Genomic DNA, 27,993 nt, shown 5'->3' with positions numbered 1-27,993 from the left:
ATGCATATCTTAGTTTAAACCTCGACCTTGAACTCGTGAAAGTCTGAAACAGCCAAGAAACACCTGAGACACTTGAATGTAGTTTAAATGTTATTTTATTGGTCTCAGAGAAAAATATTACAGGTACAGCTCTCGAATACGAGCTTAGCAACAAGGTGAAAAATGTTGCGGCAGAGAGAAATGTTCATTCACCTTCCAAACAGGTGGTCGTGTTTGGCTCCGTGTGCGAGGGCTCCTCACTGCTGGAAGGGAAACGCAATGTCGAACTCAAACCTTCCATCACTGACATTCAGGTAGGGCTTCAGCTCCTCCGATGCTCTGTGCATATAATTGTAAATCATGTTGTAGACCCAGTCACTGAAAGCAACCAACTTTCTAATGCCCTCATCTATATAGTGTCTGATGTCCTGCACGTTTAGTCTGGAGATTTCATCCACGCCTTCCTTCACGAGAGTCAGGAATCGGCGGTACAATTCGTTGACCTTGACCAGGACATCGTCTAAATAGTCGGACCTGATGGAATCGACAAAGTCCTGCGTCTTAACCACGAGGGCTTTGAAGGTCTCGCTGATCTTTGCCACCATGGTGTCAAGACTCTCCATGTTCCTCACAATGTCCTGAACTTCTGCGTAGATGACCTTGGCGTCTGTCTTCACCCTCTCCACGATCTGAGCTCCGGTGACGGCGTCGCCCAGAGGCATTTTAAATTTCAGCTGGCTGAACTTCTCCACGAACATGTTGAAGTGGACCTCGGTGAACTCATAGAGGGTGCGGATGACTCTGTCTAGCATGCTGGCGAAGCTGCTGGTGACCTCCCTAAACACCTCGGGGAGAGTGGTCAACCTGTCAGTGCCGGGAATCTTAAACTGCGCCTCTCTCAGGAACTTAACTACAGCCTCCAGCAAGACCTCAACGCTCTTCTGGTACTGGACCACGGTGTTCCTAAAGAAGATTGACAGCTGGCTCAGGCTCATGTCGTAGTGAATGGCAGCATCGTAGGCCTCAAGGACGCGTCTCTCAACCATGGACCACAACTCCGTGACGGTCTTTGTGATCTGGTACTTGTCAGCGAACTTGCTGAATGAAGCCATGATGGATGGGAGTCTCATCCTGAGTTCGGAGACCATGGTTATCGGGGCTTCTGTGTCGTACACAATCTGAAGGCTCAGTTTGTCGCTGTCTTTTGGAACAGCTCTGATGACCAAGATGTCAACGTCGACCTCCGGGGCAGACTGGAAAGAACGACAGTGTAAGTCACTTGGAAACTGTCGGACATTTAAGCGAGCCAGACAGGGGAACTCACTGGATAACGGCCGTAGATTCTGGCACTCATCTGAGAGGGAACTCTGCCGTTGAACTGGAGACCCAAGAACCCGACGGAGGGGATGGAAACTGAAGCGCTGACGACTTCACGGCGAGCGACGCAACGCAGGTTCATGTCAGTGAAGGTGGGACTTGTGATGTCGGCATTCAGAGTGTAGCTGAAAACAAGAGGCTCCATGAATACACTGAAAAGCAGGGTTGGAAATGGCTCCAACAAAACCCTCAAGAATAATGGAAATCAAGTTCGGAGTGACATATTTACCTTCCGTCAGTCGGAGTCCTGGAGTCGGAGGAAAAAGAGAGTGTTAATTTGGGAGAAACTGAGTGTGACTTTGCGATACTTCAGACAGATGCTTACCACAGAGCCTGGTTGATGATGTTTGTCAGGTCCACTTTCATGTCGGTGTGAGTCAGGAGGAACTTGTTGACCATGTTCATGGCTGCGTTCTCAAAGTTGGTGGTGGAGGAGGCTGTGAGGAGAGGAGGTGTCGTTAGGTTCACAGATGTTTAAAAGGGTTTCTCACAAACTTACCGGACATGTCGTAGTCCAGGAACACCATGACGCTTTTGGCGGAGGATTTGAGGGCGACTGTGAAGACGGGGGCGCTTCCATCGATGACGGCATCGATGATTGTGCTGTACACGGGTGTCATGAGCTTGGTGTTGGTGTCGATCTTCTGCCTGGTGGCCGTCACTTCGGCAGCTGTCTTGTCGTAGATGGAGAAGTCTCCCGCGCTGCTCGGCTGGGCCACGTCGATCTCAATGTTGGCAGTCATGGATGAGATGGGGGCCAGATCCAGTGTTGCCTTGGCCATGTGCTTCCCTTTAGTGGTGAAGCTGAACATGTCGACCTCATTGACGCCGTTGTACGTCAGCGCTGCAAACACCCTGCTTAGGGAGGCTTCCACCGAGAGGTTCTCATCGACGTCCATGTTGAAGATGGTCTTGGTGGCGTGGTGGAGCTTGGTTTTGCCGATGAGCTTGGAGGTGGAACGCAGGCCGGCGTGGTTTAAGAAAACATTGGCCTCATTTAGGACTTCCAGGTTGAGAAAGCCCTCGAGAAGTGTGCCTTCCACGTTAGTTCTGGTGATGGCCTCCACAGATACGTCCGACAAGGTTCCCTCCAGCTTCAGACTGTGATCAGCATTTGCGTTTCCAACAGCTTTCATCATTGGGATGTTGTAAGTGCTCTTTATCCTCAAAGTGGAAACAACATGCTCTTTGGTTTTAGTGCTGGCAACCAGATTCTGAGCAACATCCAAGTTGAACACAGGCAAGGTGACCTTGGCGACAGTTGCAACCGTGACGGCCGTCTCAAGAGTTTCAGCAGACAGAGTGATGGCACAGTCGTGGGTGCCTTCGATGTGGGGATTTACCAGAGACATGGAGTTGGCCAACTTCATTCCGCTCCTCAAGGTCAGGCTAGCAGTTCCGTCAAGTTTTGCTCTCAGGCTCTCAAACTCAGACGCAGTGATGGCCGCCAGACGGAATACAAGATCCTCCTCGGTGAAGAGACCGGCGTTGAGATTCAGATTGAGGACGGCAGACTTGAAGGTCAGCTCGGTGATCAGGTTACCCAAGGGAGGAACCGTCATCAGACCCATCACGTCAACTCTTGGAGCAGCAGGCATCTTCTGGTAGACGACTTTAGCGTTGAGATTGATGTTCTGTTCGGTTGTAACCAGGATGTTCTTCAGGCCAGTCTGCTCATACAAGTCAACATCAGTCAACTCCGGGGTACGGACGCCCAGGAAAGGCACTTCGAACTCAGGAATGGTGATGGGGTACTTCAGGAAATCAAGGTTGGCATCACCGTCCATAGCGAGGACAACACCTGCTTCTTCTCTGTCGTTCAGCACAGTGAGGTTGGACACCATTTTGTACTGGTTGAGACGAGCCAGGGCCACAGTGTTAATGAGTTGGTTGGCCGGTCTGAGGAAGACTGAGTAGTCATTCTGCAGCTCGATCTTGGCGGTCACCTTCTCAAACACATTGAGCTTTCCTCTGTTTTGGGCTTCAAGGAGGACCTCAAAGGGTCGAGCCAAAAGGTTGAATCCGTTAGTAATGACTCCGTTGACTGATCCGAACAGCTCGGTGTTGTGGTCCACCTTCATCTCAGCTTTTATGTCATGCAAGCTGATGATGCCAGATGACACGATCATGGTGTTCTTCATCGGCGACTCGTCCTGAGAGCGAATGCTGAACCTGAGGTGAGACAGTGGGTGGGACTCAGCTGTTACTTGTTGCCTCATTTTGAAGACAGGAGAATCGGTGTCACCAGTGAAGTCAAGTGTCATCAGTTTAGGATTGAGTGAAACCTGAAGGTTGCTCTTATGGTTTGCAGTTGCAGTGTCAAACTTGCTTTTGCCAATGTTGTCCACGGTTACGGAGAGAGTGAAGCCGTTTTGGCGGGCGATCACCTTCTGAGTAGCAACAGCTTCATTTTTGATGTTGCGACTTGGGATTTCCACGACATGGTTGTAAGTTGTGTCGAGAGACGCAGACATGCCTTCCTCCATAGCAATAAAGGCTGTGTTCAGTACATTAGCTTTGTAAGGTTCGGTGGTGACCTTCATCGTGGTCTTGGCCTGGCCCTGGGCAGACAAGCCGTACAGAGAGAGAGATGCCTGGTGCTCAACTCCGAAAGCAACGTTCTTGATTCTTACGTTCTCTGTCAGAACAACACGGCTCCTCTTGGGCATTGCAACGTGGGCACTTGCATCAAATTTGTAATTGAGAATCTCATAAGATGGTGATGTGCCCTGGGAGGAGAAGGATCCAGTAAATTTAGGGGTCAATGCACTTTCAGTGGAATTCAGGAACTCTGCGGAAGTCTTGATGGCATAGACGGGAGTGTTAAATCTCATCTCACCATAGAGTTTTCCAAAGCAGGGGACTGAAATGTCAGTTGGGATGACTGGAAACTGGATTTCTGGGATTTGAAGAGACTTGACCAGCTGTTCTGTTGAGTATGGCGGGATCTGAGGGATTGGGATCTGACTAAAATGGAACTCTGGGATCCTAATCTCAGGCATGTAAGGGAGGTAGCTCATCCGCAGGTCTCCGAAGAAAGCATCCACGTCGACAAAACTCATGTCCAGGCTCATGAAGTAGTCGATGAGTTCGATGATTATCTCCTTGATCTTGTCAAAGGAAATCTTGGTGGCCTTCACCGTGTACTTGCCGAGGATTTTAAACTCTGGGATGTCCAGCTCAGTCGGGATGTTGACCTTGTCCAGAGCAGCCAGCCTGATCTTCACGGATGGTACAACAAGGTCAGTGAATGGAACGATGAAGGATGGAATGGTCACTTCAGATGCCCTCAGTTCTACAATGATGGCTTCAACCATCCCCTTGATCTGTTCAGTAAACTTCTGATCGGGGAATGTATCAGACACCACCATGACGATTTTGTTCAGCACTGTGGTGACTGCTTTTATGAAGAATCTGTATTCTTTGCTTGCAAAACTTAGGTAAAAATCAATTGTGTCTTTGATCTTCAGGTCTTCAACCACCATTTTCACGTGCTCCAGGGAGGCCTTCAGGCTGTCAAACACGACAAAGTCCACCATTTCTTTAACTGATTTTACCACTTCAGATACTTTGATTTCGCCCAATTTATCCACAAATGCCTTCAATGAGACCAGGAAAGCGTTGACTAACTCTTTAGCTGCTTCCACTTTCTGGGGAATTTCGAGTGTGGTGATCATCCTGTTGACGGTATCGGTGACATCATACAGACTGAAATTGACAAACGCCACCAGGTCCTTGTACTTCATCGACTTCAGACGATGCAGAATGGTTTCAATCAATCCACTGAGTTGCCGAATCATCTCTTTGGCGTCTGTGTGTTTGACGTAGGCGATGACGTCCTCGGTGACACGGGTGACCTTGGCTGGGATGTCAGCGTCCTTCACTGTCTTCAATGCAGAGTTGAGCATTTCATCGAATTGTTTGACAAGCACGATGATTCTGTCCACGACGTGAAGAATCTGTTTCTCTATCCCGAGTTTTACAAGCATTTCTTTGCTCTTGGCAAGGACTGCGTTGATCTTCTCCACCACGTTAAAGATCTTGATCCATTTTCGAATCAGATCAATTCCAGAATTCCATGTATCGAGGATGGTTTGTTCTATGCCTTTGGTCACCACCGAATACCACAGGTGATACCAAAAATCGTCCCAGGTTCGTTTAGCGTCAGAACAAAATTTGACCAGATCGAAACGGTCAACTTCGCGTATGAAGAAATCCAAATTGGACTTGAGCAAAGCTCTAATACGGAAGTGGTTGTCAATGTCACAGATGAAGGCGAGGCTGCCACCCTTCAGTTTGTCCAGGTCAATGCGATCAATCATATCTCTTAAAGAGACAAGAGCATGCTTGACTGATTCCTTGATATCAAACTCCTCGTTGAGATATTCAATTACCATTTGGATCTTCTGAACGACCACTTCGGGCAGCTTGATGCGATCGGTAACTTCCCTCATCATGCTAAGGAATCTCTTGGCGAGATCGCTAAAATTGACCATGACCCTCTCGAAAGTAATCTTCAGGTTTCTCAGAGCGAAATCCACATCCTCCATGGTGAACGCGTATTCTTTAGTCAGATCATCTAAGTATTCCTTCATCTTGATGGCTTTGCCTTCAAGATCCATTCCAGTTACAAATTCAATCATGTGCCTGGTCATCATTTCAAGTTTGGCCTGAACCTCCTGATCGTTGATGTACTTTTGCAGAGCCTCAGCAAAACTCACAATAACCTCCTTCAGGTTTTCCAGGATGAGAGGAACGTGCTCCATCAGAGGGAGATGAATCATGTGACAGTTGGTTGTCTTGTCATACTTGAGGAAGCCAGAGAAGGAGAACTCCTGGTTGTCGGTGGAGTGTGGATTGACAAGGTTGGTCATCACCATTGAAGAGAGCTCCATGCCGATTCTCTCAGCCGTGTTGTAAATGCTCATCTCTTGATCGAAGGCATGCTCGTTGATTTTTGACTTCATCCTGAGACTGGTCTTCTGTTCCTCAACGGAAAGAACAGTGTCCATCTTGTTATCAAAGGTGTTCTCGATGGAAATGCCGTTCTCGAGCTTGTGTGCCATCGATGCCCTGTATTCGTGTGAGCTACCAAAAGCCAGGGGTTGGGCTCTCATCAGGAACCTGCCGTAGAGCTGAGCGCTGTGCTTCCCGTACAGTGCCACGTCTCCGTCGGCGTTAAAGAGGGCATCGAGGTTGAAGTCGAAAGGAATGACGCTGCAGCGGATGCTGTGGTCATAGCGGATTGGCTGTGAACTGATGCGGGCTTCGTTGGTGAACTTTGCCGCCAGACCGACAATTTCCAGCTCTGTGTTGTGGGTCATCTGGTTGCCGAACAGCATTCCCGTCGTAATGCCCTTCACGATGGCAGTCCTATCCTTGTAGCTAACCTGATAGATATGTTTGATCTCCTGTTGCCCGTGGAAGGCCTTCATACTTCCGGTGAACTCCAACTTGTAAAGCTCTGCCAGGAGCCTAGCATCATTCACAAATTCAGCACTCAGAAGCTTGATGTTGTTACTGATCTGTGCAGCTGCGGTGTATGGTTTGATGTCAAAGGTGATGTCATGGCCGTAAGATGCATACTCGCTGCCGGCGGTTTCAGCTTTAGAGATGAAGTTCAGGCTAGCGGGAGTGACAGTAAGACTGTTGGCATTAGTGAACTTCAGGCTCCTCATGGCAGCGTTGTTGGAGATGGACACAGCAGCCTTCGACATGTCAAGCACAGCGTTGAAGGTGTTCTCGAAGGACACAGGGCTGTGAAGGATGGTGCTTCCACTGGTGGTGATGCCATCCTTGTTCATTGTCAGAATGGCTTTGTGAGTCACCTCGTTCTCCATCATCTTCGCAGATCCTTCGCTCCTCAGACCAAAGCCTTCGGCGTTGAGAGAGCCCATCAAAAGATAGTTAACTAGGTTTTCAGCGCGCGCCGCATTGGTCTCAATCTTCAAGAGAACTTCACCAGCTCCAACAGTGGTCTCAGCCTGGTTGCGGAGCGTCGTACCAAGGGCAATGGCTGTTACTGCATGTCTGAGCGCCAGTTTGTTTTCCTTGAAGGAAAGCTCTGCCACATGTCTCAGATTGTTTTCAAAGGCATCAGTGTTGGACACAAGTAAGAGCTCACCGTTGACCAGGGCAGCTCCAATTCTGTTTTTAGCCTTAACAATGTTGGAATCCAGCTCAAACGTGGACTCAATCCTGGCCTCCAGCTTGGATGGGATGATTCTAACGGTCTGGACTGAGATGGTCTTGCCAACAATTGGGCCAGCGTTGAGTCTTCCGTCAAAGTTGCTTTCACCAGAGATCAGCTGGGAGTTCATCTGAGCCATGCCGGTGTGATCAAGGCCAAAGTTTAGGCCGAAAGGACTTGTTGCTTCAATTTTACCGGTGGATTTCAGGTTCATTTTGTCGTCAAAGGTCAAATCCTCGGCAAGCGAGACCCTGGCCTCGATAAACTTGTGCACCAAAGAGCCGGCCAGCTGCGCCTTGATTGCATCTTTTGTGGCCAGCATTCCAGAGCCTAAAAACACAGATGAGAACAACAATCCAAACCAGATGTGAGGAAACATTTAAATTTAAAATGCACAACCAAACTCCCGCACTGATTTAGAAATGCTTCAATACCTTCGATTTTGAATCCGAGGACTTCCAGAGGAGAGGTTCCCTTCATTTCAACCTTTGCTGAGTAACTGGGTGTTTCCACGACGTCTTTGCCGAAAGCCAAGGAGGCCTCCATGTCGTACATGTTGCTCTTCATCATGGTTGAAACTTCAGCCTTGCCAAAGAGGGGGATCGCCAAATTGATTCTGGGTGGGATCACCATCTGTGGGATTGGAATCTCCATGGAGACGATCTCCAGTCCCAGCTGAGGGACAGACACGTGGGGTGTCGACAGCACTGGTGGGAAGTTGAGGTCACTGGTTGACTTTCCTCCAACAGGTATGGGGATCATGATGTTAAAGCGCTCATTGTTGAAGTAGTAGACAGCTTTGGACTCGCTGTTGGGACCCGAATGAAGAAAGCGATTCAGTGTTTTGGGGAGCAATTCATGTCAAAATAACTGATCTAAACTTACACATTCATGAAGAGCATCTCTGGGATGGAGATCTCGGGCATCTCAGGAACTCTCAAGTTCTGGATGTAAGGCATCTCAGCACCATACTTCTCCATGTAGTTGTTAGCAGCCTAGTGGAAGTGAATGCACTTTTCAAGCCAGTCGTTAGACTCCACAGGAAAAAAAATGAGGAGCCTCACCTCTCCGAATTTCTTGAAGATGTGGCGGACTTTTATGTCGGTCCGACCCACTTGTGTATCCAGCAGTTTGTTGCCGTATACCATCAGAAGGTCACTGATGGGCAACATGTTGGTGTCAGCATTCATGTCAGACTTGAACTCTACACCAACTTTCTCGGAGTCTAGAAGGGAGGAGAGCAACGGTCAGGCTTCATGAGGTTCATTAAGATGACTCAAATCAAGGGAACTGAAAGATCACCGTATTTCATGATGATCTTCTGGTTGGACATGGTGTTCAGGAACTTCACTTCACTCCTGAGCTCCATCTCAGTGTCCTCAGCGTGCATCACTGTGGCTGTCACGCTAGCATCCGTTGCTAAAGTCGGGGCGAGGAGTTGCACCTGCAGCATTCCCTTCTTCATGGCCTCCATGCTGATGAGACGGGTCATCAGTGAAGATCTCCAAAACTACGTTTTATTCAAGTGTATTATGATTGCACCTACCTGACACGTCCAATGAGAGAGACCACAGGGATGTTCTTGTTGATGAAATCCAGGTGGATGGAGTGGGTTCCTCTGCCTCTAGTGTTTCCATTGACAACACCAAGCCTCAGTCCTGCATCAAAGTCAAAGTCGGGGATCCGCACGTCAGCTGTGACCGTGTTCCTCTTCATGTTGTACTTCAAGACGGCACTGGCTTCAGTGGGCTCTGCTCCTGTTGTTGAGACATGGCGTTAGACGAGCGCGCTTGATTTACTCCACTGGCCAGCGGTGCTCAACTCACCATCCGATCTCACGACAAACTTCAGGCTTTCAACGTTCTCTTTGCCATCATTTCCTTCCGTGAAGACCTCGTGGACCAGTGAGGCGGTGTACTCTGTGACTTCACCAGTGGGATGGAGCTCCACAGCAAACCTTTTGAGATTGAGAACGTCAGCACCATTTCAATGCTCATAAGCACTCAATATGTTTACATACTTGCTGTCACCGATGAAGGGGGAGTAAGGTGTGTTGCCCTCAGAGAGGTCGGAGTACTGCAGCACTGAGCAATATCTCATTCCAGTAAAGAAGGGCGTGCACTTGTTGACCTCCACTTTCCCCATCACCATAGGGGGAACGGCTTTCACTTCCAAGCTGGTCACGGAAACCAGGGTGTTTCTACAAACAAGCATCAAAGAAACACCTTATTTGTGATCAATATTTACATTATGGACGCAGATCAAATCAGAACATCAAAATAAATCAGAAACAAGGAAGGCACGTAGAAAGAACCTTCAGTGAAGATGAAGAACAAGGAGTAAATAATTACCGTGTCATAACTCATACCTTTCCACTAATTAATGTATTTTGTAACTAATCTTTATTTTAGTGTCATAATACTCACTAAATACAACCTTACAAAATCTTACAGTGACTCACAAACCCAATGTAAAACCTTCAGAAGAGGAAAATAAATATTAATAATGAAATGTAATGCCTAATAATTATTAGAGAAGAATGTATATTAAACTTATAAAAAGATTTCTGGCAAAAACAGAAATGTTGCATTATTTTCCTAATATCACGCAATTCTTTTTTATGCATTAAGTTTCATGATATTTTTATGATACAATAATACATTTTTGATATCTTCATTATTCAAAAATGTTTTATTCATTCACATTTTTCTGTTTCTTGATGTTTAATTTTATGTGTTTAAACTTACGTCACTTTCAAGATCTTGGTGGGGGCACTGAGAGCGGGAATGGTCATCTTGATCTCCTCGCGTCCCATGCTGATCTTAGCCTTAAGTCCGCTCTCGTGGAACATGTTGGTGTGCATTTCCATTCCACTGTTGACAAACTCTGGGATGATGGCGCCCATCCTAGTCACAAACTCCACGTTGGCAGAGGGCATGAAGGCGAACTCGTTCTGTTAAGAGTTGAGAACAATGAGTCGTGTCCTCCAAACAGGAAGATTGATGAAGATTTAAAAAAATGTACCATGCCACGGTTCATCTTCAGTCCACCCTTGACACCAGGAGCAAAGGTACCAGACAGGACAACCTTCAGAGGAAAACCAGTGACCGTGGGCAGGAAGAACTGGTTGTCCATGAACAAGTAGTGAGCGAAGAAGGTGTTGTCGTCCCTGGCCATGATATCCTTCATGATCTGTCGAGATTGAAACCAAAATATTACACTTCTACACCCTCCTGGTGGACTCCGTCCTCAAGATTCGAATCCCACCTCAGCGGGGAACATCTTGAACATTCGGTCGGCCATTATGGAAGCAGAGTTGACAATGTGCTGGATGTCTTTAGTCTTCATGTATCCCATTTCGTTTCCCAGAAGCTTCATGTAAACCGTGGCCTCAGGGGACTCGGAGTTCTTCAGGTCCCTCATCAGTTTGTTCAGGTTGCGACCGATTTCTTTGATGAAGCCCTGGGATGCCTGTGAGGTAGGTGAGAGCTGAATATAAAAAACTGTGCGGCAAGAAGTCATTAAAGCGTCCATGCAGATTAACGTGTATCACACTGTTAGGAACTAGTAATGATGGTAACCAATTTGTATCATTTTGTGAGCTTTGTCATCACAATTCCACCAGTATTTTAAACAATTATTCATTCATTCATTCATTTAGTTGTTGTGAAGGTTTAATTATTTAGTGAATGTGGTCTTTCCAAAATGTGTGCGCTAGTCATGAATGAACTTTTTAAATCAAAAATATAAAACTGTCAAAATGTCTATCACAACAAAATGTTTCAATTGTTATTACTTGTATTACGCGCCTCCTCTACTGTATATATTTGTTTAATTTGTTTTGTTTTGTTTTGTTTGTTAATTTGTTAAGATTTGTTGGGCATATGTACTGGCCATATATATGGGGAATATATATTTTATTTTATTTTTTTCAACAGCCCTTCTGCCACCATTTCGGAATGTCATTTCATCAGACACATGTCATTACCTTTCTCTTCATGCTCTCCCTCTTCAGAGCAGGCATCATGTCGTACATGACCTCCTTGACTTTGAGTGGAACACTGTCAGAGACAAAGTACATGGTCCTCAAGACGGAGCTGGGGAAGAATCCGTCCTTCCCAAAGAGAGCGTCGACGGTTGGTTCCAGTCCAGTGCCCTCCATGCCGATCTGAAGAACAAATTAAACGTTAGTAAAATACACGTCAAACGTGTGGCTACGTGATCGAACCCCACGCTCACCTCCATCATGTCAACGTCGAAGCCAAAGGCCTTCAGGGTCATCTCCAGCATGACCTCCTTGGGAAGGTAGCTGGAGCCCTCGAAGATCATGTTGCCCTCAATAGATCCCATCCTGTAGTTGCGGGAGAATTTGGTGGCGGCCATGATGGGTCCGATCTCATTACCCTGCACTGCATCACGGATCTTCATTCTCAGTCTGTGGGATTTCAGAGAAGTTGAGAGATGAACAGTCATATCTATTTCACTTTTCAGCAAAATTACTATATATACATCTCTAAAATTATAAATGATTTTCTTCTTCTTTTTGCAGTGTAATATATTTCTTTCTTTTTTCATTTAAAATAATTCAATAAAATATATAAGATTTTAAAAATATTTCAAGTTACAGTTAGATAGTTATTCTTCAATATAAGCAGTTCATTTACATTGCTTAAATGTCCATACGTTGCGGAACGTAAACTTCCCAAAAGGGATACTTTACATTACTATGCACCTCATGTGCATAGATAATTTAAAACGACTGTCAATTTGTTAAGTCATTTCAATGTGGAAAAATTGCTGACTCACTCCTTGGTCTCAGGCTCCGTGGAGGACATGATGTTGGTCATGTGGGAGACAACGAAGCTCTTGAACTGGTTGTTCTCTCCACTCTTCAGAGCGTTGGTCAGCATGACAAGCTGTCTGGCCTCAGGGTTCTTCATCAGCACCAGGTAGGCGGCCACGCGCTTCTGCACGTTGGCGGCTCTGTCCATCACCACCCTCATCAGGACCTCTGTGGCCTGTGACGCAGGTGAACTGGTCATGATTCTGATGGTTGAAACCATGTCACCAATCATGAGGAAGACAACTTGCCTCTCTTGGGGCTGGGGTCAGTCTGAAAACCTGGATGGCGGCCTGCTGGACGGAGGCTGAAGCTGCAGCCTGGTTCATACACTGGATCACTCTCATTCTGAGAGCAGGACCAGCAATCATAACAGCAGGGGCCATGTTTCCAACCACCTGGAGTCAAAGCAGAAAAGCATTATTTCTTAATTATTACAGGGTATCACTGTAGGTATTAGTTGTGGATTTTAATGTGATATGTGAGCAAAACTAAAGCAGGGAACCTTTGACTTCAGACTTGTAATAGAAATGTCAAACCACTGATTCGACTTGAGAGATCCTTACCCTCAAGGTCAAGAAGGTCTTCTCCTCCTCACCAGTACAGTCTCCCAGCTGAGCGGCCATGAAGTTGGCAACAGCGTGAATCTCAGGGATCAATTTTTCTTCAGCTTTGTAAAACCTGCATCAGGAAATGTAAAAGAAAGGTGAGTATTTTAGCAATGAAATTCAGTGTTGAGAAATGTGCTGACTCACCTCTTGACCACATTGCTCAGCGCGTACATGACCGGCCTGCTGGGTTTTATTTTAGCCATCTCCAACATGCCGTGGATCAGGAGGGGTGACGGGTTGGACACGAGTCCCAGAGCAAAGACAGCAGCGTCGACCTGGACTGAAGCCTCGTCGAAGGACTTGAAGATCTCCAAGATGGCGCTGTTGCAGGCAGGAGTTCCACACTGGGCCAAAGCCTGGTAGGTCAGGGAAGAAGACACTCGCTGTGCTTCAGGGAGGATGAGGATCAGGGTCTCCTCTGTCATTCCGCGCAGCACGGTGACCAGCTTGAAGAAGAGGTGGGCTCTCCTCTCGCCCTCCGTCTCTGGCAGAGAAGCCAGTTCCCTCAAGACGAAGAGAACAAGGTTCTTGTCCTGGACTGCAAACTTGTCAGTGACGGCTTCCATGTGAAGACCCTTGACGATGTCGGCTGAGACACAGGAAGTTGCTGTCAGCTAATGTTACAGTGAAACTTAAATAGTCAGATTAGGACACATACTGTGGTCAAACACTCTGTCGTTGTGAGAAGAAACCTGGACCAGAGTCAGCAGCTGCTTTCCAACACTTGTGACGCCAGATTTGCCTCTGATGGAAAAGAAAAGCTGAGTTTTAATATGTAAACTGCCATGGGAAAAATAAGTAACATATCACTAGAAAAATAGAATGACATATGATGGCGAAAAGACATCTTACAAAAAAAATCTAAAATTTTAAAATGTTATTGAAGAAAAAATGTTAGAAGTGTAATAAAAGAAATATGATGCAACATTCAATTCTATTGAGATAATTATTCTTTTAATCAATAGAAGTTTCAGAAGTAAAATAAAAGTAAATAATAAACAAATAAATATAAATAAATGATAACATTGATAGAATTGATATAAGGAGATAAAATCCAATCAAAGTTCCAAAATAATAAAAAATGTGAGTGAGTAAATTTAGCTGTGGCATGAATAAAACATTTCAGAATGATTCATTTTGTTATGAATTTTGTGTCGCTTTTTATTGGAAAAATATTAAATGAAAAAGTTGTTAAGAATTGTGGCATAAATGACAATAATTAATATAAGGAAGGCCATGTGATGAATGCCAAAATAATAAAAAAAATGTTGACACACTGACACATTTACAGTATATACGTAAAAATAAAAAAGGCCTGTAATATGTTTGTAATATTTAAGTAATAATAATAATTTATTTTAATTTAATAATTATAATTTATTTAAATTTCATTATTATAAAATGACAGGGAACTGGAAAAATCTGCAAATAAAAGTAATCTTGTTTGATGAAATAACCTAATTTAAAAGTTATAATATCTATAAATTTGACACAAAATATGAATCAGTACCAGAGAGTCAGATTGTGTCCTGGGCACTTACTTGTTAGAGAAGGGCAGGAGGACGTGAGTTTCAGTGCAGGCGGTGGAGGTCATGTGCTTCCTGTCATTGTCAAACTTGTAGTTGCAAGTCTGGGAGCTGCTGATCAGCTGGGCCAGAGGGTAATGCTGCAGGACAGACACGGCCAGTTACTAAAATCACTCAGAATCAATGAGTATTGCTCAAATGACCACAAAAACAATGTGACCGTGAAACTGTAAAAGGATGAAAAACTCAAATATAAGTAAATATATAAGACTAAAGTTGAGAAAAACTCAACATTTTGAGTTCATAAATCGGAAAAACATATAATTCAAATGAGATACTGATTTGATCTGATCAATTATGACTTCAAAAACAAAACGTTCAGACTGAAAATGAAAAAATGAAATGAAGAAATGAAAAGCTCTCGAAATGAAAATAAAAATAAGCATAACAATTTCAAAGTTAAAATAGCCTTCGCTAAATTTGCTGTTCATTTTTAAGAGATAAAAATCAACTTGAGAATTATTTAACAATGCACAACAAAAATGACAAAACATAAATATACTTTATTTTTTTTAAAATACAAATGATATAAACATTTATGTTAATATTTCCAACAAAAAGAATAATAATCAGGAGTTTCAAAAGATTGAAATGATTTAAAGCATTATCTTCTCTGATACAGGACTCCAGTGTTGGAATCTTAATTAATAAATTGGGAGGTTCCATAGAAGAGGTCATGAGATTTGGGCCGACATGACCTCTTATCACCACAGATAAAGGTGGGCTCACTTTTCAGCGAGACAGTGTGACCGCCACGTTATACAATCATCTATAATCTAATCAATAGGTTGATAAGACTCTTTTATGTAAGAACCAAAGTCTCACCAGGCCAGAGATGAGAGCCAGGGAGCTGCTGTGGTCTCTGATGGGGACAAACTTGTCACATCTGGACAGATCTCTGGTCAGGCTGACATCAGTGGCGATGTTCTGTCTGCTGTTGACAATGAACGAGGTCTGGCACATCCCGTGGATCGTTGGCTGGAAAGAATGACCAAAGTGAAATGGATTCAATTTTATGTTTCTTCTCCTCCGCTGTTTTGGGATGGTCACGTACCATCATGCTGTTCTGGTCTTCCTCGATCAGAGGCACAGCCAGGGCTGACAGGATTCCTCTCTTGACGTTCAGGATGGTGCTGGTCTCACCCTCCTCAGGGTACAGCTTCACATTGTACCTGCCCTCAACCACGACCTTCAGAGGATACCTGGCAGGAGAGGTCATGGACGATTACAAAACCTCAAATGTCCTCACAGACTTGGGTCATTCTGTCACTTTGGCATGACCTTGGATCAGGGTGCCCTGTTTACTGACCTCATCCAGCCAGGATGAGGAACACGTTCACACAGTAACACAATCGATTACGGAACACTTAGTAAACGAATTACTATCTTATTAACCGTCAATAATGAGGATGTTGCTTGGAATAAACTCTTACCATACAAAGGTAGAATATAGGCATGCGGCAGGAAATACTTTAAAGTACTTCCATTAATAACGGCCTAACATGTTGCTAATACACATATCAATACACAATTCATAAATGTTTTAAATATGTCCCTTCATCTTAACTGTTACCTTTCAGTTTTATACATTATCATAAACCTTTTGTAGCAGACAAAAAGGCTAAATTAAGTTTAAAAATGCTTTTAAGACCCTGTGATATTACTTAAGGTATTACTTGAAGCCACATGGGCAAAATATGGAATTATGAAAGTATTACTGGTTCATTTTATCATTCAACATGGCCAGAAAAAATCATTTCAGTCACATACTAAACAATATTTCCAGCAAGATTTTACAAATAAATAAGAATAAATAATCAAGAAACAATAAACTGTGTATTGTAAAAAAACATTTTTTCGACTGAATTTTGAAAATATATTCATAATATTTAATTGTAATTTTTTTTGTTTGCTTAATTGAGTATATAGTATACAGTAATTCAGTATACGTATATCTTGACTCACAAAACATTAATTACATAAATACATATACATTCATTAAAAAAAAGAATAGTCTCATTGGAACCTGTGCTAGCTAGCCTGGGTCATTGGCAGTCACACAAGGGGAGAAGGACACTCTGGAAAGGTTGCTATATCCTCAACTGCTTATTGCTAACAGCCTACAAAACAACACCAATGTGTCATCCTGCTGTCATAAACTCGTTGCTCTGGTTCGAAGTCACATCCCGTGCTGGATGATCTTGTTTGCTTAATAGCTTAAATGATCTTCTCTAGTTCAATTGATCATGCTGGACACTCTGATTTCCTCTCAAAAATAGCATATTGAATTTTCTATTGACTCTTAACGTCCATAAATTCATCATAAATTATGAATTTAAACAAAACTAAACGCAAATGAAAAACACAATTTTTACAAGCTTATAGTCGGCCCTAAAATCATAATACTGATGGCATTTTATTTTTTAATTTTGGATCCTACCGCTCCATTTCTGCAGCAAAGACGTCAGAGGTGGGTGCCGGTCTGAACTCTGGGTTTCCAGCTGGATCCATGCCAACGACCTCACTCAGTCTGCAGCCAGTGGTGCGGACGATGAAACTGCACGTCTGGGGCACTTCAATTTCAACCTGCAAAACACGGGGTGCATGAGCGCGCATGCTAGCTAGCACTGATTCGCTTCACCAGCTAGGCCTAGCCGGTACCTTGCAGATGGCTTTGGGTCCGTTCTTGAGTAGAGAGCCTCCATCGATGCTGTTCAGAGATTCAGCTTCGTATTGATATTCATACTTGTGCATGGTCTTGTATCTTTTGGCAACTGAAAGAACATGTCAGACACAACTTAAAACTTGATGACTCTACAACAGGATTTTAGGGTTCCATTTGGGGAATGGAAACTTACGTAAGCAGGTCGGGGGGTCATCAAATTGGGCAGCTTTGAAAGAGAAAAAAACATTAATTATGGACGACATAACCAAAAAGTATCGCTGGCTACATGCATGCTACTATGCAAGTTGGACCATGCTTAGCTCATAGAGAAATATCTAACTCACGACACTGAAGATCAGATTCAAAAACGCTTGCAGTTATTTCTGCAGCCAGTTTATTTCAGACAGTAGGATGCAGTTTCTTAAAAATACGGCCAAATATTCCTGTTGCTAATAATATAATAATTAAAATTTCATACTGCAAAAATCACATATTGATATCAATAGATATTTTGCATGCATGTTTCTTCTTTTAATCCTTAATCCTTATTTCTTTTGGCACATTTGTTCATTCAGAGGTGGAAAGTACTTTTGAGGTACTTTAAAGATTGGTGAATTAAACTCTTTCCACTCACCAACTAAGGTAGTTGTGCTGAGAAGCAGCAAAAGCCAGAGCTTTGAATCCCCCATGATGGGCTTCCGCCGAGCTCCGTCCCCTGGGGTTGGCGAGTACTCAGATGAGACTAAAGAATCAGCATCCACTCAGGACTTTTATAGCCACAGCAGAGTCGAGTCGAAGGGGAGGCTGATTTGCAGTTTGGAAGGCTCAAAGTCCACCCCACCCTCCTGTGTGGAGGGACAAAAGGCAAAAGGTTTAAAAGGGTAGTCAGTGCACCCAAGATGATCAATACTAGAGCAGGTCATCGTTTTCACCCCTTTACACGACTTATCGCCCATTTTTCCACCGCCCCAGGGAAACATGCTTGATACACGAAATATTATGCACGAAATATGTATGTTTAGTTTCGTACGTTTTACTAACTTTTCTGGTTACAGTTGCAGAGTATTCAGGTGAGGGACGCCGGCTTGTTGTGGCAATCCCTGACCCTAAAGACAGAGAGGATGACGACTGATAGTGCAGTTACATAATATATAAGTCCAATTTTGATCTACTTTCACCTGAATTTGAAACTGTTTCAAATATTAAAATGATATCTACGTTCTTTCAAAAACACTCAAACATTCTTTTGAATAATATATATTTGTTTGGTTCCATGGCCCATACATTGATAACATTAAATTAACATGAACAAAAAAACAACAGACAAATAAAATATGAGAGATCTTTCATTATTTTATTTTTTCATTTCTTTATTGATAGATATATTTCTGTTTATGTTTTGGCTACACTCATACACTGGGTCACATTACATTATTTTCAAATAAATCCATTAAAAAACATTTTGCACATTTTCATTGATCTCTCCTATGTTTCGTTTGCTTCTCACATGCTAAAACTTCTTATCTGTAAGTAACGTCGCTGAATAAATCAATTATTATTAATTTTTTTGTTTCACAATAATATATACCATTGTGCATTAAATCATAGAATAACAGCTGTGAATTAATATGTGCTGATTTTAATGGTTTATCACACATAAAGCTTAGTGATGAACATTAGAATTTGGATTTATGTGTGCTATTGAAACATAAAACACATCATTCTTATGTGCACAAACTGCTACTTGACATAGATGAAACATGGATTTTATGTTGCTGAAATACATATCCAAAACAATGCCAACTATCCTAACACAATTAAAATATAAGGCTAAATGATATTGTCGAAATATTATAGGTAAATACAGATCTATTAAATCTCAATATTATCATCATAAAAAGTAACTGTAAAATGTAAAACCAACAAGAATATATAAAAAATGAATTGTGAAAATTCAAATGATGCAGGAAACTTGAAATTAATACAATGAGAGAAGATTGAGCTAAAATAGTGATTCCAAAATATCTTTATAGAGCTCAGAGTCAAAGACCCGCAGCTCTCGATGAAGTCTTGTTCACAAAATATTTCATGCAGAAATAAACCTATTTCTGTAAGTCAATCACTGTCGCTACCAGCTGTGAAAATTAGGTCACAGATAGCGCAGGAGAAGCACTCACCGGTGAAGACTGAGTGATCAAGGCGTGCTTGAAACACAAAGTCCCTCAAGATGTGACAAAAGACGATAACCATATCAGTCATTTTATCACTACATGCGATTGAATAATTACATGTGGCTCTGACGGCGCATGCTGTCTCACTGAAATTAAACATATCAGTCGCATCTATCTGTTTAAATGCAAAAGCTTTTTTAATGGAGTGAGGCTACCCTGCCAACGCTACAACAGCCTGCCATGAAAATACCATACTTACAGAGTCTCGAGTTAGCAGCTAGTGGTACACCCGCTGACACGCGAAACATAATGAAAGCAAGGGGACAACCCAGATATAGGTTAGATGATGAACTTTGATCGACAAATATTGGGCAGTTCTCCATCTTTTTGGAGCTCAAATTACACAAGGGGTGAAAAACTTTGAAGTGAACAAACTAGCTTTTAAAAGCATATATGCAGATACAATGTATCTTATCGACAATATGAAATGTCTCTTTAAACGTTTCGCAATACCCCTTTTGCAAAAAACACACTCATTGGACTCATACTGAGCGTGTTTATGCTCAGTCCAAAGTAGGATTTGGACACGAGGAATTGAACGTGTTAACTATCACCGTGACATATACAACACTGAAGTGATCGACACTAAGGCTTTTTTAATGCTAGGCATGTTTAGACTCACATAACTCAGTGACCTCTGTTATGTGTGCGTGTGTGTATATTGACAGAATATGTCAAAATGTTGGCAGCTTTCACAGACCGGGTTCTGGTGGTTGATCAATCTGTCAATAGAGGTTGAGTTACACAAAAGCTTCAAACGTCTTCAAGTGAGTTAGCTTACGGCTCTACACCTCTCTGTCCGACACAACGTGCATCTCTACATCACACATGCTTACTCCCAATTGTGTTCTCCCTCACATCACCTACATATCTTAGTGCCGAGATGCATGGACCACTTACGAACCCACTTGCTAAGCCACATCAATGAGACACTGACAGACCCACCTGTCTTCATTTCATAGCAGCAGTAACCAGTGCTTCCAGTTACTGACTACTGATTACCCCCTTAAAAAGTAACTGAGTTAGTTCACGTTCAACTAAGTTAAAACACAGCCCATCGCCTAAACAAGATTTGTAGGGCAATTTTTCTTTTTGTTTTTATATCTAAGATTCAAAAGTTAAAAAACACATTACAACTCATTGCACTTAAAACCACACTGAAAACAAATCTGAGTATGAAAAAAATGTGAAAGCTACAAAATAGAACCTTTAAATGCATTAGAGGAGGAAATGCAGGAAATGCCCCAGGTGTTTTTGAAGAGGTGCTGTGTACTGTAAGACACAGGTGTGCAAAGCCTCAGCGTGTCACGCATCGTGTTGGCCCCCGGGAGGCAATAGTTCCTGTTTTGAGTCTGTACTTTTGACACCTTTTTCATTTTTTTCTAAATCGGTCATTTCCTGTTTGTTAATACTGTCATCTGCAGCAGACACGAATTCAAAGTTGAGACTGGTCTGGTCACTAGCAGCTTGACAGGTGAGCTGTCTACCTGCTGAACACATGACTAAAATTAACTAAAAGGTAACACACAGTGACTTGCATATATAACTGTAATATGATTACTGCAGTGGAAATAGTAACATGTTAGATTACCTGTTACTGAACAGAGTGGTTACATACATAACGCACGGCTTCACCAGGACTAACTCTTCTACTGTTCTACTAACCAACAAACCCATCCTCAACATAATCTAAACTACTTACCTACTCTAGTTTAAAACTTCACCACTTTGGTACCCACGACGCCACAGCAGCCCTTCACAATCTATGGCAGCAGTTGAAGACACTGACCAACCCTTATCCTAGACACATTAACATACCACAACAACACTTCTGACGCCTGACTCTACCTATTAAACAGTCACCCACCTACAGCAACGAACAAGCTCGATACATAGCTCTAGTGAGACATGGAGAAGAAATAACAATGGCGGAAATTCTCCGTCCTCCAGTTGCAATATATTTAACAGTGTCACCGACCACCTCCTCCTATGAGCAGTCATAAAATTCTGACTCTGGGCTGCTCCCCCTGGTGGATATATTGTTGAACTGCAATACCTATGTAATGTTTGAAATGGACGGGTGCAATTTGAACGTAAAGGTAGCATACAAGGGCCGTCGGGGGGCACAGCTCAGATGGTAGAGTGATAGTCCTATGACTGAGAGGTTGCAGGTTTGACCCTAACTCCGGGTGTCTTTGTGTCAGACGGTTCAGACGGCGTACTGCATTGTGAATGAGTGTGTGTGTGTGTATATATATGTATGGGTAACTTAAAATAAAGCTGGATAAGCATGGCAAGAACCATTCATAAAAGAGCTAGCAAGTCATGGCCTGTTAATAAAACAAAACCTAAAGTAAGCATGTGGATGCGACGTATGAGGTCATAGGAACACCCCAAATAAATATTCATATGATAAATGAGTTTTTACGACACTTTTATTTTTTTACACCGATGTACTTCCTATTCTAATGACACAGACCTGAAGCTAAATTCATCCATTCATGGTTAGGTGGCAGCAAAAATCTAAGCCTTGTGTATTCACAGCAAAAGCTCCAGTGGTGAGAGAGACCGCTTATATTTTAGTAAATGTTTCTGTCATTGCAACAATAACTACGCCACAGTTAAAAATCCACAACGAATTCTTGGAAAAAACATTTCCCCAAGTGAGTAAACATGAGGTTTTCCAAAATATATTTGACATCTTTACAGGAAACTAGCAAGTTAATATTTCAATTAGAAAAAAAACATGTATTTTATTTTTCTGTTCCAGACATTGTAATTTGACTCAAAATATCAGTGGCCTCGATGCAGCATGGAGGTCACATTGGCATATTTGACAAAAAGCTCCGGTCAGAGCGTCCTAGAACCAACTTTGGTGTTCATGGATGGTTTGTTTTGACACAGTTAAACAAACACACCGGTGTTTATATAAAGTTATCCAGCTTGATCTGAATGAGAAGATAGAGGATGAGTATTATGAAAAAGGCAGAACCAAAGACTTCATACAGCAACAAATGTGACTATTTACCTTACTATTTACCTAGAACCTGTTAAAAGGCCCTTACAATGCCAGACATATTTTAAAAAGTATCAGTTTCCAGGATAACGCCATCAACTATTCTGTTTCATCAGACACTTGGACGAAATAAGCACCTCTTGAATGCTAATAAACACACTGTTTATTTACCTCTTTCTCTTCAAAGAGTCATTAAAGTTTAACACATATTGATTGAGGCACAGGAGGTTCAGATATCATCTTGTGTAAGCTTTGCTCTGTGCAGTCGTGACTTATCTGAAGGCTTCTTAATCACATTTCCCCAAAACCTGAGAGGATTGATTATTGCGGTCGGCAGTTTTTCACCATCAACCTTCTCATCACAACAAAGAGCTAATTTAATCAAGTAGTTTTTTGGAATATCAATGTTGTTAGGTGTGATTTTACTTCACTATTAACTCACCATTCAACATGCCCTTTAGTTGTCCTCAAACACTGTGATTATAATTCCATTTAATGAGGAATTTGTAGCTGCCTCTTGTGTTAGCAAAGTAAATCAAGCTGTACCTTGACTTAAGCGTCTCATAGTTTTGTGACGCAAGCCACCTCTTTTTCACTTCGATTTCTAAGAAAAAAGTGGGTGTTGAGAGAGGCCAGTGAACACCAGACTGAAGCAGTCTGCTCTCATTGAGAGTAGCAGTGCTGTGTTCTATTTTTATAATTAATGTTTCAGTTTTTCCAGCCATTGATCTGAAGAAAGTGAGTGATGACGATGTGGATGATATGTATTGAGCTGGAAACACATTAGCCGGGGAAAATGAGACACAGAGGAGGGTATGAGATTAAGGAACCATTGGAAACTTATTAAAAATAACTTCATATTATGGACAGATTTGGGAGAAATATTCTGGACATGTAAGAAATGGGATTTGGAGCAAGTGATTAGATTTTGGGCCTGTTATGTATGGACTCAAAGCAAACATCACTTGGATGTTTGGCTAAGAGGACAACCGCTCCTGCTGATTTGAGGCAAACTTGCTCAGTCTTGCCTGAAGCTCAATGATACACTCTGTGGTTGGTTGGCTTTGCTGTCAACGAGGGTCACTGACATGCCAAATGCCATCCAAGGATACAGTGTCATATCTCAGAGTAGCACACAGACAAGTTTCAAGTCACACACTGAATCATATTTTTGAGATTTTAAAGGTAAGTTGCAAAGCCGCCTCATGGAGCTTCATATTGTAATGTAATCTAGTAAAGAACTTGAATGACCTTCGCAGACTGTCTCAAGTCTGTGAAGGTGATTCAAGATCTCAAACAACAAACATACAACAAACGTCTCAGTTTGTTGTATGTGAGAACCATAACTTGGCTCGTAGCGAGTATGAATTTTGAGAATATAAAGTTATAGTAAATAATGTTTGCGAATGTGTTTCAACTTCAGTTGAAAGTGTTGTGGTGGTTCAGTCCAGATTTTATTTTGGTGATGGTTTTCTCTCTGTGTGCTTTTAGTTTTTGTATTTGGAGTCACAGGGAGCTTAGAATAAAAATGTTTCAGCCAACTTTACCCAGGTGTCATCTTGTTTCAGGCCCCTCTATCATCATCATTTAATCTATATAAATGGATGTTGCCCTTTGGATGTTTATGAGTTTATGAGAGGTAGAAGTTCCTCTTTGTGAAGGTTTCCTCTCCACCAAACAACACAGGGTTAAAAGAAATGAGGAGCAATGAACTAATTGTTGTTCGCCCTGGTCAACATGACCTTTTGGAACAAGATGCCCTTCCTGGCGCAATTTGTCAATTTTGCCTTGGTTTGGACCCGAAATCGCAACTCTGGTTGTTTCTCCCAAAAGATGGGTGAAAACAACCATGAAAAGAAAGTCACCAACTAGGTTTTGAGCGCTGATCCCGAGAGGTACTCGGGTAAGGTGGTGGTGACGACATGAGGTTCATGTTATAAGACAGGTGCGAATCAGATCAGTGAGGAACAAGGTGATCTCAGTCATTTTAATGATGCATGAGGGACTCATACCACCACCTACATATCTCCAGCAGCTCCACAAAATATGGACAGGTAGACGCAACCCTTGCATAGGCTAACTGCAATCCACTTATATGATCATGTTGAGCAAACATTCGCTGAAAGTCCAGACACCATGAAGTCATATACAGGTCAACACTCAACACAGCCATAAAGCAGCATTCAAGCCCAAAGATATATCATTATCATGTCAAGATAAGACTTGAATAAAATCTTTCACTCATCAAGGTTACAGATGATCATGCGCAGCTGATTGTGACACACGTGTGTATGATTATATTTTTGTGTAAAAAAGGATTCCATATTAAGCCACCTGCCTTTGTGCTTTGAGTCCAAAAGCTTGGATGCAGGACAGTGGACATTCATGGTCATAGAATGAAGGTGGAGAGTGTCCTCGGATGGACAGACTGAAAGGACGGGGGTCATAATGTTTCAGCTTAACTGTGTACATTAGGTAATTGAATAGTGTTGCAACAATGTACATAACATTAGAATAGGAGTCAGACTGAAAGCTGGAGACAGAGTTCTTTGAGAGAAAGTGTAGTACAGTATGGTGACATCAGAGGCATCAGAGAAGTAAATGAGGGATGTACAGAACATGTTTGAGGGCAGTGAGACAGTGGTAAGGTGTGCCTTAGGAGTGATGGATGGATTCAAGGCGAGGAGTACATCAGGGACCAGCTCTCAGCCCCTCCATTGTCATGGACTGAAGGACAAGGTACGGGAAGAGTCTCCTCGGATCATGATGTCTTATGATGATATAGTGATCTGTGTTGAGAGTAGAGACGAGCTGGTGAACCAAGGCACTATACGCGTGTGTAAATGCGGATGTATAGATGAAGGAATGAAAACAGATATGTTCAATGGGATCATTCAATGAGAGCAACGGTCTGCACCATATTGGTTAACTTGAGTGCAAAAACCAGCACTCACTGCGGCCCCTCTGTGAATCAGTTTGAGAACCCTAAATTACATGGGAAGCTCTATTGGACATTTGTTCAGAGACAGTAGAGGAAGGATTGGCGATAAAAGTAGGGAGTCCAGACCCAGAGAGCCGAGACAGGAAACATGGTGGATGAAGAATGTTACAAATGGAAGTAATGGGCTAAAAAGAAAAAAGAGGAAGACAACCACAGTATTTAATAAACATCCATTGACTGTAGCTTTAACCAGCAGCTTAAAACAGGGACATTTCATGTATCAAAGTGACCCCTATTACTTGGCATGAAAGTCTCTTAAAGAAGCTCCTACTGCAAACTCCTTGCTTACGGCTAAAGGCTGTGGTTAGAATGGTCTTTAGTACTCAACAAGCGCCTACGTCTGGTGCTGCCTAGCAACTGCAGCTAAAACCACTGAACTCTTAAATCTATCAACATATTGACATCTGTTGCGTCCACTCATCGGGAAAACTCCTGGAAAGTCCAGTCAGCACGGCTGCGAAGCAATAAAGCAAAAGCAAATGCAAATGTGATGCAGAGATAAAAGGGTTTATGGTACATGGCTGTTATCAGTCACTGTTGATGTTCGACTGTAGACATCTGAACTCTCTGGCACTCACAGGTCTCATAAGCAGCTGTGTTATCACAGCAGGCAGCAGATTTACACAACATAATCTGAAGCCATTTAACTGACATTTGGTGAATCCTCACATTTAGCTCACTGACTTCCTCTATATCCTCTAAATATAGGGGAAACTGAGGCGAGTCAGTAGTATATACCTGGCAATCCCTCAAAACCTTAAATGTAATGGTGTTTACTGTATAAACATGGACTTATTAATCTACCATTGTTGGCTAGCATGCGTTTTTGGGCATATACTTCAAAACTCCTCTGGGTACAGGCTGTCTTCATTTTCCACAGTGATGTCAATATTCTCCAAAAAGCTGAACTGGCTTTGTGTATTGATCAGCAGCTGCAGAAGTTGAGTGCTTTTTTTCAGAACTGACATATTCAAGTTTTGTGTTCCACACACTAATCTAGTCGAGATATTCCCGAATGACGATAAGGCAAATGTACGGCAATGGAGCTGACACTTGCAGTCTCAGTCTCCACTGGTGGGTGTTTTTTTGTTCCCTGTTTGCACTGATGTAAATCTGCAGTTAATGATTGAAATTACAGCGACAACACTTGACATGTTCTGTATTTATGACATGGAACATGTTGCTGATATGATTAACTGTTCGAATAGAAAATAGAATCCTCAGCTACACTTTCAAACAACTTTGAATCAAGAAAAAAAAACATCAGATACTTTAGTAAATCTCTTGACTTAATCTATATGGAGTCTCAGCTAGAAGTTCAGAACTAGGTGCCTCATATAGAGGCTGTCAATTGGATCATTTCAAGTTAAACACAAATTTCACACATTAGATATCAGTCATAATTGAAATAAAGTTTATTAGTATTATTATTATTAATATTATTAATAAAGTATTATTATTATTTTCAGTCAACCAGCCACTTCCACCTGCATCTTGATCATCCTTTCATCGTACTGTACCTCTCCTCAGCGGTTGGCTTCCTCATCTTCATCTCCAACACACTCCAAACCATCTGGCCTCCCTTTTTTGAGCTACGATCTACTCAGTGTCAAACCACAATGATAAGCTCAGCATCTTCATCTCTGCCACTGCTAAAGCTGTCCTCCTCAATTTATTGTAAAATTTCCAGACTTTTGAAGCGTGAAGTGTGAAGGATTTTCAACTCAAATATTGGTAGAAAAGTTTACATTTCAGGTGCTGTTTTATTGTCAAACACCTCAGCAGAGGGAGGATGGAATCTGATGCAATCAGGCAACATCTGCTGCAACCCAGTGAAACATGCTTTTCAAAACAAGACTGAGACTGTTCTTAACTTAAAGGTAAGGTCAGTGTATCTGATAAAAATCGCTCCACAAATTATTACTTGAAAATTGTACAGCATTAAGAGTGAGACATTGATCACAGTAATGGCACAATTTACTATGATGACACCAATTTTTGGGTTGATATTAATCCACATTTCTGGCTCACCTCAGGGAGGGGACTGCGTGGCATCTTTAAAGGCTCTTCTCTGAGTCTCAAATGGATGATGACAGCCACCTGCCACGCAGGGAGAACAACGTTGACCAAATGATCTGATACAACAAAGCAAGTACTCCAATGTGTGTTGCTGCTAGCATGTTGCCAGTTAGCAGGCGTTGCATTTTCTCTACACAACACAGCTAACAGCCAACAAAACTTGTCAAGGTAAACTAAATAACCGAACTAGACAATTACAATATGTACAAACCTTTTAACTCATAGGTAAACCACCATTGGATACGGTTTATACAAGTATGGGGGATGCAATCTTTCATTTTTCATTGATTCAATTTACCGTTTACATTAAAAGGCTTAGCTATATGTCGGTGTTAACTTCATAAAGTGAAAGCACCTGTAGTATTGTCGACGCTGTATGAATAACGAGTCCACCGAAACAATTTATTATATCAAAAAA

The 27,993-nt window shown here is 42.4% G+C and overlaps 1 protein-coding gene across 4 annotated transcripts; it reads right to left on the bottom strand.

Annotated features, from left to right (window-relative positions):
* Window positions 1–79: 79 nt before the first annotated feature.
* Window positions 80–27,993, bottom strand: apobb.1 (apolipoprotein Bb, tandem duplicate 1). Of its 4 annotated transcripts, XM_053881764.1 has the most exons (31): window positions 27,931–27,993; window positions 27,528–27,596; window positions 17,883–18,093; window positions 17,442–17,474; window positions 17,245–17,357; window positions 17,024–17,169; window positions 15,638–15,785; window positions 15,409–15,561; window positions 14,539–14,663; window positions 13,656–13,741; window positions 13,142–13,586; window positions 12,953–13,067; window positions 12,638–12,784; window positions 12,353–12,564; window positions 11,786–11,981; window positions 11,535–11,714; window positions 10,814–11,017; window positions 10,571–10,738; window positions 10,294–10,499; window positions 9,567–9,746; window positions 9,373–9,503; window positions 9,093–9,303; window positions 8,849–9,021; window positions 8,611–8,771; window positions 8,432–8,541; window positions 7,981–8,354; window positions 1,856–7,876; window positions 1,682–1,793; window positions 1,586–1,603; window positions 1,304–1,481; window positions 80–1,232 (listed from the first exon to the last, which is right to left on the bottom strand). In XM_053881764.1, the coding sequence occupies exons 3-31, from the start codon at window positions 17,935–17,937 to the stop codon at window positions 237–239; spliced, it is 11,397 nt and encodes a 3,798-aa protein (XP_053737739.1). In that variant the 5' UTR covers window positions 17,938–18,093; window positions 27,528–27,596; window positions 27,931–27,993; the 3' UTR covers window positions 80–236. The 4 variants fall into 4 exon arrangements, with proteins under 4 accessions (XP_053737739.1, XP_053737742.1, XP_053737738.1 ...); XM_053881767.1 differs by lacking the exon at window positions 27,931–27,993 and having other exon boundaries at window positions 27,528–27,659; XM_053881763.1 differs by lacking the exons at window positions 27,528–27,596; window positions 27,931–27,993 and adding an exon at window positions 19,679–19,744.

The sequence above is a fragment of the Synchiropus splendidus genome, chromosome 12, assembly GCF_027744825.2.
Source record: "Synchiropus splendidus isolate RoL2022-P1 chromosome 12, RoL_Sspl_1.0, whole genome shotgun sequence".
Classification (NCBI taxonomy): Eukaryota; Metazoa; Chordata; class Actinopteri; order Syngnathiformes; family Callionymidae; genus Synchiropus; species Synchiropus splendidus.
Note: the sequence above shows the minus strand (reverse complement) of the source record. Positions and strands in the feature narration are given on the sequence as shown.

Bases quoted from the DNA above. Each gene is read 5' to 3' on its own strand.
- apobb.1 (XM_053881764.1), bottom strand. From the start codon at position 17,937: ATGGGGGATTCAAAGCTCTGGCTTTTGCTGCTTCTCAGCACAACTACC. The intron at 15,786-17,023 runs GTAGGATCCAAA...CTCTCCTGCCAG, and splicing joins TTTGCTGCAGAAATGGAGCG to GTATCCTCTGAAGGTCGTGG. The intron at 7,877-7,980 runs GTATTGAAGCAT...CTGTGTTTTTAG, and splicing joins CCTCGGATTCAAAATCGAAG to GCTCTGGAATGCTGGCCACA.